The sequence below is a fragment of the Muntiacus reevesi genome, chromosome 3 (genome assembly GCF_963930625.1).
Source record: "Muntiacus reevesi chromosome 3, mMunRee1.1, whole genome shotgun sequence".
NCBI classification, from domain to species: Eukaryota; Metazoa; Chordata; class Mammalia; order Artiodactyla; family Cervidae; genus Muntiacus; species Muntiacus reevesi.
Genome location: NC_089251.1, coordinates 106,163,731 through 106,176,992, shown reverse-complemented (window position 1 = coordinate 106,176,992; position 13,262 = coordinate 106,163,731). Strand labels below are relative to the sequence as shown.

Below are 13,262 nucleotides of genomic sequence, written 5' to 3'. Positions count from 1 at the left end.
TTCTGGAAGCTAGAAGGATGGGCGGTAACTTACTTAACATTCGATGAATGTGCCTGAGATGCAGATGGGGCTGGAAACAGACCGACTGATTGGGTAAAAGTGTATGTAAGAAATAGTTTTACGTGACAGTTGTCTTAAAAGTGCCAGTGCTGTGAAAACACAAAGAAGAGAGAAAAGATTGGCTTATATTAAAGGGATCTCAAGAGAGAATTCTCGATGGTTCAGTGGTTGGAACTTGGCACTTTCACTGCTAGGACCCAGGGTTTGATCCCTAGCTGGGGAACTAAGATCCTGCAAGCTGTGCAGCACGGCCAAAAACAAGAGTAAAGAGACATCATGACGTGTGATGTTGGGTTTTCAGTTGGATCCTAGAACAATGAAAAAGCTATTTTGGACATTTGGGAACAGTTGTGGAAATTCCAGTATGTACTATATATCAGATATTTAGTTGATGTTATTGTGTGAATGTTGGATTTCTTAGATACATATATAAGAAAAACAGCAGTTAATTAAATTGCAGTAAAGGTATGCCGGTGTACATTTATTACTTTGATTTCTCTTTATTTTGAAAATATTTTAGATAAAAAGTTGACATGGGAGGAGGTATTAAATAACTTAATAGGGGAGATGAACAGTGGTGAAGACACCTAGACCTGCCTTACTCGCTGCTTCTGTCTCACGTGCATCTTCCCCCTCACAAGGACTGATCTTATCAGATACTGAATCACAGGATTTTGGACTCACACAAGTTGAGGTAGCTGAGGGCAGGGAGGCACACCGCTGTCATGGTGATTCAGGGACCCTGCTGCCAGGCTTTCATTGCCCAGAACAGAGATACTGACCTAGCCAGATCATCCCATGGTAAGAACCAGTCTACAAGCCCCACATCCCGAGATCTTCCTAAAAGATTTTTAGTACTTCAGCTAACCATGTCAACTTTACTATAAAAGGAAGACATTTTTCTTTGCAGATTTTGCAAATATTGCATCCTGAGACAGAATTACCTCAGTTATCTCATTAAGGCCTTTGAATCATGACATGAATTTCTGTTTAAATATTATCTCATAATATACCATTTCAAGTTTCTAAATGATCATAATATAGATCCATGTTGTGTAGAAAAAGACATTTTTGGCTCTGGTCTTTTGAGTGATCTTTAAGAAGATGTTTACCTAAATACATTAGCCTTATAAAGATGCACTTTTATTTTTAAATATGCCCAATAATATTGCCCATATTATCCTGCATTTTACTGAGCTATATTAATGTTTAACTCTATATATATGAAACTGTCTTGCTCTTTTCTACCAATTTTGTCCTAAATAAATGTTTTTAAACTTATTTTAACACTCTGGCAATTTGATCCTTATTTTGGAGTAAGCTTTTATTTGCTGTTTGAACAGGAAGCCATGCAGTGTGTGGAAGAGCTGAATGCCCAGGGCCTACAACATGTGTTCGTGAGGACGGGAGTGGAGTCCACCCTGGAGAGGAGCCAGATCACCCGGGATCACATGGGCCAGTTACTTTATCAGCTGGTGCAGTCAGAAAAGCTCAGCAAACAGGACTTTTTCAGAGGGTCAGTGTCCTACTCAACAGTGGTATTCAGTTACTAGGCTCTTTCATAGTAATCTTAAGAGTACATATCTTTTAAAGTATTTAGCAGTTTCCATAAGTTAAAATTGTATCTGCCATAATATGTTGATGTATATTATATTGAGAGTATGTATGTTGGTTGATATGACGGCATTTGATAGATTATGCTAGGGCTTAGTGGTTATTTTCTGATTTTCTGTATCTAATTGTAGATAGATACAGATTATGATGCAAGTCAGATAACAGAGACCCTCATAACCACCAAGAAACTCAGCTCCTCATCAGCCTACATGTAAACCCTGAGAAAGAAGCTTTCTTTTGTGAGAAAAATTCTGGAAAATTAAACCAAAAAAGCTTCATCCTTTCACTAAACCATGGTTAATTTTGGCCCAGAAATGCTTGTCTGTCCACTCTACCCCTATAGAAGCATATGTAACTCCCACGTTATTATTGATTTGGTTTACTTCGGGTTGGTTTCATTATGATTTCTCTGATGGCTGAGTTGATGAGGTTTGGCTGTCACTTGTCTTAAATCCTATGTGATCAGGATCTGATTATCTTTGTGATCATCACAGAACCATGCATTGATAGGTTCTTTGTGGTACAGTCACAGAACCTTGCCTAGGCTTATGTTTTAACATCAGTATTTAAAGTGAAATTGCATATGGTTTTTAAAAAAAAATTGTTTTAGGAGCCATGTTATTCAAATGTTAAACATAGAACCACAGCCAGAGCTGACAAGTACCCATTCTATGAGAGAAGAGGAACTGAGACCTGTAGGATAAATGTCAGATGGGGTAACCCTTCCATCTCATATTCAGGGTGAATGCTCCGTGAGTGGGATGTCAGGAAGATTTCTGCATTGTTTAACTTATTTTTCTCAGTGTTGAATCTTTTTTCTTTTTTTGCAGATCTCTTTTATGGTCTTGTAAATTAAATGCACATGATGAAATACCACCATATATCTCTCAGATATGGCCAGTCTCTTAGAATAGTGTAATTATTAAATGCCAGGGTTGAATATACCTAGGAATAATTATTCATTTGATTTTTGTGAAGAATAATGGCAGTGTTCTCAGAGTCCCAGGAGATGTATATTTGTTCCTAGAATCATTAAAAAGTTATACTTCATCAGTAAGTTAGATTTCTCTTGATTCAGTGACTTGGCTAGATTCAGGCCATCTGACTCAGTTAACTTAGTAAGAAACTTTGGCCACCTCACTGTAAAAGCCAACCAGTATAAATAATAAGAGCAAATGAGCATATTTACAGCCTCACAAATTGAGTTCTGCCCCTAGTCAACTTGGAACTATAGTTTTAATAATGACTATTACATTAATTTATAAATATTTGCTTTTTGCCCAGATATTATTATATATTCACCAGAAAATTTTGAAAATGAGAATGCTAGATTACCATTTACCATTTTCCATCTTTCTTCAAACCATAGTCAGAAGTTGATTCATCCCTGAAAAGCCCTCACAGAGTGTGTTCTAGTTTCATTGGCCTTAATTGAACTTGAGAGGTGCTAGCTTGGTTTCCAGGCTGTCTCAAATATTTTCATTTCCCTGAGGAAGAAGTATCGTGTTCAGGCATGGTGTCCACACTTGCACTGGTAGTGGTGCTGTTGCGGCTGTTGGCAACACTACCACAACCACATTTCATTTGGGCCAAAAGGGAACACACCTGTGTCTCAGTAGCTACTTCAGCTTTCTCTGCCCCTGCTTCCTGCAGCTCGTGATGCTTAGTTAGACCTAACCAGGCTATCCTTAGACAAGACCCCTAGGAAGATCCCTGTTCCTTCCTAAATGGAAAGATCTGGCAATTTTTTCTAAGGTGGAAACAAAAGAGATAGCCCCATGTTAGTAGCCACTAAGAGCCTTCTTGCACATTAAATCATAGTTTCCCAATTACTTCTGAAACCTAAGTTATAAATAGATCATATTGTCCAGGGAAGCCATTTCATTGGAGTCACTGAAATGCCTTGTCTTCTGTCTCTTTTAGTACCAGTATCCAAAGATCTCTGTCCTTACTCAGCATTGTGAGGGGAGCATCAAGGTCATTCTGGATCTTGACACTGCTTAATGCCAACTTCTGAGCAATTGTGGCTTCCCTGGTGGCTTAGACAGTAAAGCATCTGTCTGTAATGTGGGAGCCCTGGGTTTGATCCCTGGGTCAGGAAGATCCTCTGGAGAAGGAAATGGCAATCCACTCCAGTATTCTTGCCTGTAAAATCCTTTGAACAGAGGAGCCTGATGATCCATGGGGGATGCAAATAGTTGGACACAACCGAGTGACTAGCACAATGCTTTCTGAAAGTCATTTCTGCCTAGTTTCCCAAGCCAGTGATGATTCTGGAAAACAAAAAAGAAGACCTCCAAGTTTACTGGACCCTGATCAGCCAACTGTTAATCTGTGGTTTCTCCTACAGCTGCTCAAAGCATACATTGCTACTTGAATAGTAAGATACACTAGACAGATGTTTCAGATAGCCTCTTTGTGTCAGCTGGTTTATAAACAAAGCTTAGATCCTTTGCACTTTTCCTTTATAGATGCTTTATCACCTCTGAGCATAGTAGTTGGTGTATGTAAAACATTTCCACAAGATCAAACCATCCCCTTGGAATCTTCAGGACTTGGATCTAAATACTCCATGATGCAAATCATTTAGGTGGGTAGGTGAGCACATTATTGTGTAGGTAGATTCATTTCAGATAGTGTGGTACAGTCATTTAATATCATGGCCTCATGAAACTTCTTTTGTAAATACTGTCTGGTAAAGGTAGTTGAATGTCTCACTGTTCACCATGGATTTGGAATCTCTTTGAAAGTGTAATGAACAAATGAAAATGTAATAAACAAGTAAAAAGCAGGACAATAAAAGTTGGAGTTGACTAGAGACCCAAAATATTTGCCCTTCAAGGAATCTTGATAGATTAATATTTTCCTTTTGGAGATGCTTATTGGGAAGAAAATTTTTATCTCCTCCTTGACTACTCTTGGAACTTTTCTTGCCACTTAAGGCAGTTCTGCTTTGGTAAAAGACACTATTTGGAGCTTAAGTGGACAAGCAGACTAAGTTCCATGTGTAGAATTGAGAGGGGCTTCTTAACCAAGTGAAGGCCTCATTTGCTCTCATAGGTGAGGTAATAGTCTTTTTTTTGTGGTATTCCTTTGAAAATGGTACTGGAATATAAGAAGGCTATCTTTTTATTTCTTTCTTTCTTTTACATGTAGTTAGATTCTCTAGTGATCAGCATAATAATACCAGACCAGTTTAATTTTGAGATGTCTTCACTACTTCTTTGATTATCTACAGCAAGATTTATATTTTTATTAAAGTTATCATAACACAAAATTGTGGAAGATGCTACTTGACAAGATCATTTCCAGTGGTGGTAGATTATTTTGCCTTTTAGCAGATGTCTAATCAGAACTTCACTGAATTAAAAAATTAGAATAAAAAATATATTTCTAACTTTTAATGATGTATGGCTTTCTTCAATTAAATTTTAGACAGGATCACAATATATAAAATAAGTAAAAATAGAGTTTCTGTAGTTGAAATGGGGTGAGGGATGTTCGAAGTCCCATTGGTGAACCTCCAGAAGTGCAGTTTAGTGAGTGTGGTAGTCATTATATACCACGAAGCAAGGCTGTACTATAGCTTTATTTCATTTATTCAGCCAGCAGAAAATGTACATTAGGCAAAGCATTGTTACAGGCTAAGTAGTAGTCCAAAGACACAGAGATAATTATCAAGCAGCTTCTGCACACAGGGCTCTAGGATTTTTCTTTTAAAATCGTACAAAAGGATTTAGGAATAGTAAACTTGAAGAGAAGTAATTTGCTTACAAGCTTTTGCTTCAGATAGCATGTGTTCAGCCAGCTGTGTTTTTTATCATCAGTATGGATTTGATCGATGATGGTATTCTGCAGACTGTACCATGGTAAACTGACTAATCAACAAGTAGAAAACTGGGGCAAAAATATGAGTATCTTTTAGTTGTAATAGATGAAAAGAACAGTTTAGACACACTACTTCAAGACCAAGACTGCTGCGATTATCTCATGAGCTCATTAGACAAGTTTATACCACTAAACCATGAAACATGAAGAGGCATTACACATAATTAATCTAGAAATCCTAGAGCCCAGCCAGATTATGTTCCATCGTTGGCACATTAACCAAGCTGGAAGTGTACATAATAAGTGAACAGTCAAGAAAGAGTCTGTTCATAGCAAATTGGTGTCAAATAATTGCAGGCTGTGAGGTCACAAAATTGCCATTTGGGATTCATGAAGCCCAGAGTTAGATAATGTGGCTGAGCTGCCAACTGTTTTGAAATGACACCTTCAGAAAAGTGACCCTGCCTTGCAGTGGTACCTCTTCTTAAGTGAAACATTTTAATGATGTGTAGCCCTCTCAGGTAGGTAAAAAGAGTAGCACACTCTGGTTAGAAACTGGAATTGCAGTGAAAAAGCACACATATTTTATGTATGCAGAGGTCTGAAAGGATACCACCTGCCCTTGACCCCTTGATTCATTCACCTTCTGATTATGTGTATTTCCTTGTAATTATGTATACATCTCCTATAGTTAAATTCACTTTTGTTTTTGTGCCTTTCAATGTATTCTATTTTGGAATGACTAACAGTCTTGAATTATGTTTTTATACTTAAAATGAATAGCTATGATTTCCAGCCTAAATAAGACTGTGCTGATGTTTTGTATTTGATGTTTCTAAATTTTATATTTAAAAATTCCATTTACTTTACTTCACGTTGAGAAATATTCCATAGCATGAAAGCCTAAAACCACCAGCTTTTCTTTAGAGGTTGCGCTGTTTGTAACGTGTGTAATGATGATGTTATATAGTAATGTTGTCAGGCTCTTTTGTATTCACACAGCTTTCTTCCCCATTGTAAGCTGCTCAAAGGAAGAATTTTTGTCTTTTCTTCTCTATGTGTCTGGTCTGTATTACACGAAGTTTTCCGTGGGTGCTTCTGACCAACTCAGAGGATAAGATACTTAGCTCCGGGGAACTCTTTACAGTTGGGATTAAATTAATAGCTTGTTACCCTAGAACATCATGAGACTGCCTCTGTTTTCATTAAATCTTTCAGATGTCGCTTTCATACAGGGGTATTTTCTGATCACCCTCTAGCAATATCCTAGTACCTTAGGTCCTGTTCTTCAGAGAATTAACCTTATCTGCAAATATGCTTTTGTTTGTTTTTGTTTTCCTCCGCACACTGATACCAGCTCTTTGAGATCAAAAGCTTGTGTACTTGATGCCTAGAGCAGTACCAGACATAGCAGTTGTTTAATGGGTATTTGTTGACTGACTGGTTTTTGATCTATGTATTTGATCTTAACTTTTCAATTACATTTGCATGTGGATTTTTTCCTGTTCTTTTCCAGTTTTTCAGAGACATTGGAATTGGCAGATGACATGGCCATTGATATTCCCCACATTTGGTTGTACCTTGCTGAGCTGGTGACTCCCATGCTAAAAGAAGGCGGAATCTCCATGAGAGAACTTATCGCGTAAGTTGTCTTGTCTCTTTTGATGGATATCTCGTTAACCTGGCAGAACTTACCAGCTGGCTTTTAGCTTAGTGCTGTTTCTTTAGTGCTTTAGGAGACTTTCACACTCAGCCTGTGGCTCTTTAAGCCTTCTAATTTCTGTATAAAAATGTTACATTTTTCTAAATTAGAGAAGTGATGGGGATATAATAGCCCTGTGGTTCATTAACGTTAGATATGGCTTCAGAATCATGTAATTGGAAAGTGATTGCTCCTGGAAGCTTAATGTTAATCTGGCTTTTATGTCTCTCATTGCTCCAGTGCTGTAAGAATTTATAGTTCCACGTGATAACCTGTCAGATTGTGGCACCTGCATGGTATGTGCTCAGGTTGTTTTGAAAGAAACTGAGCTGTTAGGCACTCCTAGATTTGGACAGGGATGGGAAATTGTTGCTACATTGTGTAGGCTAGTATTTCCCCAACTCTTCTTTAAAATATTAGTATTTCTCCCAAAACTGTTCACATAGTCAAACTGCACATTAGTGTGTCCCTGTGAGATTCACAAAGTGAATATAGCACAAAGTGAATATAGCACAGTAAAGTTGTGAGAGCCCTGTAAACAAAGCAGCAAGTAAAAATTATTTAGCTTTGTTTCAGTCAGCATCGCTTCATTTAATTGACTGTTGAATCCTTTTTTTTTGAGGAATAATTGTTAATATACTGTGGAAGATAGTTTGGGAAATACTGATTTAGACTATGGGAAAATTGGTTCCTTTCTGTTTCATCCATATTCTAAAGAAAAGCTTCCTTTCTTAAACATATTTTATAAGCAAGCTTCACACCTTCCTGTTATCTAAGGTACTTCTCTCCTTTCAGCTTAAAGTTATGTAAACTTACATAAACAGAGTGAGACTGATCTTTGCATTGCTTCTGTCACTGAAACAGAGAAAAAGGCAAAACCCAGCAATTGTAAAGCCTCTTTCCAGCTTCTCAATGAGGCATAAAAACCCGAGGTCTCTGAACTACTTCTGCTGAAAATTATTACTTCGAGCATCTTCTGGAGCTTGGACTTTCCCAGTATTGTTTAGGTTGCACAGTATCTGTTCTTTTGGCACACTTTGTTTGCCTGTTTTTAAAACAGAGAATTTGTTCAGAGGTACTTAAGCAATACTTGCATCTTTTACAGAGAATTTTGCAAACCTTTACTTCCTGTTGGAAGAGCTGGAGTCTTGATTTCTGAAATATTGCACCTTCTATGCAAGCAAATGGTGAGTGTTAAACTTAGTGTTGGACTTAGCAGTGTATTGTGTCATGATTTTGATCTTGGTTTATTTGTGAAAAACTTGGGTATTGCTGTGTAAGTAATTCTGTTAATTTCTATTATTTGGCGGGGGCGGGGAGAGTGAAGTCTCTGGTTCAGTCTAGTTTCTTCCAAAGGTATATTTGCCTTTCTGTTCTTTAGTAATTTGGGAAGAAATTATCTAATCTCAGCTAGATTTGGTAAAATTTAAAGAATCTCAAGACGTGTTTTATTTTCTCTTGAAGCAAAATGGCTATATTATTTATATTTTATTATAATAGATTTTGATTAAAACTCCTCTGCTTTCAGAGAAAGATGAGATTTATGAAATGATTAATTTTATTATTTTTGGATTAAGGCTAAGCAATCTGATTAGAAATAGGTGGTAAAATTTCATGTTGATATCACTTATACGTGGAATCTAAAACACAAATAAAGTTATCTATGCAATAGAAACAGACTTTCAAAATAGAGAACGGGCTTCTGGTTGCCAAGGGGAGGGGAGAAATGGATTGGGGATATGGGTTAGCAAATTCAAACTATTGAATACATAATGGGTACACTGTGAGGACCTACCCTATAGCACAGGGAAGTGTTTTCAGTATCCTGTGATAAACTGTGATGGAAAGAACATGAAGAAGACCGTGTTTGTGTTTATATGAGACTGAACCACTTAGCTGTGCAGCAGAAGTTAGCGCAGCATGGTACATTAACTTCAATAAAAGGATTGTTTAATGGAAAAAAGGAATAGGTGGTGAAAAAGATTCTACAGGATTGTGAATTTCTACCTTAAATTTACATTTATTTTAGAATTTATTTAGAATTACTGCATAATTCTCTACAAAGCCCTTTGCTGGGATTTTAGTCTACAAAGATGACTAAACCTTCAAAGAATTTATAGACTAGAAGAGGAGACAGACCAATCTTAACCAAAAAATTGTGTCAATGCTATATTAGAGGTTACGAGGTTTGGAAAAGTGGTATAGCTTCCCAAAGAGAAAGGTGATGTAACTCCTGGGGTGAGAAACATCAAAACAAAACAACTCACTTAGAAAGTTCTAGAGTGATTTCTGACTTATTCATACCAGAGCAAGAGATACTGGTATGATAGATTTCACTGTTTTGTAGGCACTGATAAAAAACAAAACAGCATATCATTTCTCTGTCTAAATCTGCAGAAGTTCCCCTGTATCTAATTTGTGTGATAATTACTCATAGATAGGTATACTGAATAGTCTCATCTCTAGTTCTAGCTGATTACTATATATTTTTAATACCCTTTGCTTGATGGCACTGAAGTTTTTATTGAACCCTAATTTTCTAGATCCAGAATTTTCTCCTCCTCTTCTACCTATTTGACTTTATCCCTTAAAATTCAAATTCTTGTTAGAATTCAAATTCTTGTAGAAACAGAAAGCAGATTCTCACTCTTCCTAACTAAAACAAAATTCTCATAGAACATAAACTCTGAAATTAACCTAGAGTTTAAATCCTAGCTCTGCCAGGTTATCAGCTATGCCTTGGGCAAATTAGTCTGTTAGTCTGTGAAACATCAAGTCTGTGTTCCTTAGATGACAGTGGCAGCCTCAAAGCCTGACGCTTTCCTTTATCACTGTGACTTGGTTTAGGGAGTGGACTGGAACCTCCTCATCAGTTTTCCAGCTGACAGCGGCTCTTCTCTGTTGTTTGTTAGGCTCAACCTTGCACTTCTTTTTGCCCTTGAAATAATTCTCCTTCCTTGTTCAGGAGCAGTAACTTCCTTAATCATTCTCATGTTAAGTAGCATAATGATAACCTACTATGATGAGGGCCTGCAGCAAGGCTTATTGAATGACTTTAATCACTAATGCATACAGCAGTGTCCAGGAAAAGAGACAGTTTTGAATTTATAAGCTGTGTGAATTAAACTCTTTAGATGATTATATTCAAAAAAACATCAGGAAAAAAAAAAACATCGAACATCAAGCCTGCCGATCCCCAAATAAGTCATCTGGTAAAAGAAATTATCGAACCTTAAGCAACTGTACTTCATTTACCACTACATTTATGTACATTCAGACTTCTCAGCTTAAAAGCTGAGAATCCTAAGAAATTAACTTCATATCAACACAGGGAAAAGTTTCAGTTTTTTAGCCTTCACAGTTCTGCGCTCTTAACTTTTTTTCCCCTCATTCCAATGTAGAAGTAAATGAACTGGACTTAATCTCTGTTTTAGAGCCATAAGAAAGTGGGAGCCCTATGGCGGGAGGCTGACCTCAGCTGGAAGGACTTTTTACCAGAAGGGGAAGATGTACATAATTTTCTCCTGGAGCAGGTGAGTGGCAGCAAGGCTTATACCTCCTGTTTGTTAGTGTTTCGTTTGTTTCTTAGAGGAGATAAAAGTAATTGCATCAGTATTCCAGTTATTAAGTGAAAGTTAAAATTGCTCAGTCGTGTCTGACTCTTTGTGACCCCATGGACTTCTGCTAGGCGCCTCTGTCCATGGGAGCCTCCAGGCAAGAATACTAGAGTGGGTAGCCATTCACTTCTCCAGGGAATCTTCCCAACCCAGGGATTGAACCAGGTCTCCCACATAGCAGGTAGATTCTTTACAGTTTTTAAAATTAGACCAAAATAGGAATCATGGTCAAGATGTCATTTTACATTTATACTTTAAGGCCACTTTACCTTCAAAAAGACTCATGATTCCTAAGGAGAAATATTTTCTGATTTCTTGTTGGAACCAATCACAGTTCTTGTCTGGGAACTTTTAACAACCTCATGGCTGTTTGCCTATGCATTCATTAGATGATGGATTAAAAATAAAGGAAAATTTTAAGAAATTAGACACATTTTAAAAACAAGTTACATGTGTCCTTGAACCAGGAATGAAATTGATAAATAAAGCAGGAGTAATAGGGCTAAAGCTACAAGTCTTCTGAGCTCTGGGTCTGAAAGCAGATAGAAACAAGTCAGAAGTTATATCTGTAGGGTAATAGCCTCTTACAAGGTAGAAGGTTGGAGACAGGTTTACTGCGTATCACTAAGTGGAAACTCGATAAATAAGTGTTAGGAAGTAGGTACAGTCTTGTAGATAGAACTTTAACTAAGCTGCCTACTGACTTGGTAACTGGATCCAGAAATCCACAACAAGGCAGAAAGCTCCACAATCCATATAATCTGGTCCTAAAACAAAAAATTCTTCTCAAAATGATCCTGCAAATCAAAATCCGAAAACATCTGAGGAAAATAACTGCTAAGATAGCCAACAAATTCAGCAATAGGAGAAAAAAGTCACTCTTAGGTTAAAAGAAAATAATAAAGCAATCTGAAAATGATTTTAAAGCATGTATATTTTAAGTTGGATAAAGGCATTAGATTCACAGTGGATTTTAGCTTTCTTCTGGTTTTAATCTAGATACACTAAGGAGCACTCCTGCCATGATAATAAGAACCTACATAAGGCGTAATTTATCTTTCATTGCTGGGATCATAGAACGTGGAATAAACTTCCAAATAACAAAATGAATAAGGGGGAGAAAAGCCAAAGATGAAATATGAATTCTGAGCAGTAAGCACATGTGAGAATCCCCATGGACAGAGAAGCCTGGTGGGCTATAGTCCATGGGGTTGCAGAGAGTCGGACATGGCCAAGCAACTGAGCAGAAGCACATGTGAAGGGCATGTTGCCTAATACCACTTGGAGTGCTCCTGGAGATGTTGAAGAAGCTGGAATAGTCCTAGTTCAGTATTAACCCAGCTCCACGAGCACCAAACCAAAATGCTCTTTGGAGAAAACATGTTCAACTTACCTCTTATTTTCTACAAATTAATATTATCCAAATGTATGAGTTAATACTTAAGAGTTCATTTAACACATAGTGAAATAAGTAACCATGAATGAGAGTAAACAGGCAATAAATGCAGGATGTAGACTCTGGAGACTTGGAATAATAGAATTATAACTCATAACATAAAATAGCACTATTTTAAAAAGAGTCACAAAAATGAGCAAATATGATTGGGCAGATATAAAAAGAGAAGAAACTAGATAGAATTCTGATAGATGTTAATAATATTTAGGGACTAGAAAGAGAAAGTCTGTAACGTGTCTAATTGGAGTCCTAGAAGGGAAATTAGGGAGAATGGAGAAGAGTCATTATTTGAAGAGATTGTGGCTAAGACTTTTCCAGAACTGAAAAATATATGAATCTGTAGAAAATATATGAATACTACATAGAGTAGTTACATTGTAGTGAAACTGCATGATATCCAAAAAAGAAAAAGATTTTAAAGTAGATAGAAAGAAGCATATTAAAACAACAGTGAAAGCCCAATTGTATTCTGTCAGTCAAAGTGTTACATAGATGACAATAAAAGATGGTGGAATAATTCTAAAGTGCTGAGAAAATACCAGTTAATCTAGAGTTGACTTCCAAATAAACTAACCTTTAAGAAGGGCAACATGTATTTAGAAACTTAGTAACACACTTCTAAATAACCCATGAGTCAAATAAAAAATCATAAAAGATATTTTAAAAATATTTTATACTGGATAAAAGTAAAAGCACAAACCATAAAAATTTGTGGGGTACAACTAAAGCAGTATTAGAGTGAAGTTTTTAGCACTAAACACCTGTATGGAAAAGATGTAGGGTCACAAATCATTAACTTCAGCTTCAACCTTAAAAAATTAGAATAAGGAAGAGCAAATAAAACTCCAAAGTAAATAGAAAAAAGGAAATAGCAAAAATCAGAGCAGAAATCAGTGAAACAAAAGAATAGAGAAAAGTCACTGAAGTCAAAAGCTGGTTCTTTGAGAAGATAAAGTTGATAAACCCTTAGCTAAACTAATCAGGA

The 13,262-nt window shown here is 36.7% G+C and overlaps 1 protein-coding gene across 15 annotated transcripts in view; it reads left to right on the top strand.

The window, feature by feature from the left end:
• The window catches only part of EIF4G3 (eukaryotic translation initiation factor 4 gamma 3), a 340,922-nt gene that overhangs the window by 315,419 nt on the left and 12,241 nt on the right, over window positions 1-13,262 (top strand). For all 15 annotated transcript variants that reach the window (XM_065929977.1, XM_065929979.1, XM_065929983.1 and 12 more), the window contains 4 exons: window positions 1,404-1,576; window positions 7,019-7,144; window positions 8,310-8,391; window positions 10,639-10,737. In XM_065929977.1, the coding sequence (XP_065786049.1) occupies window positions 1,404-1,576; window positions 7,019-7,144; window positions 8,310-8,391; window positions 10,639-10,737 (480 nt within the window). The remainder of the gene's footprint in view (window positions 1-1,403; window positions 1,577-7,018; window positions 7,145-8,309; window positions 8,392-10,638; window positions 10,738-13,262) is intronic.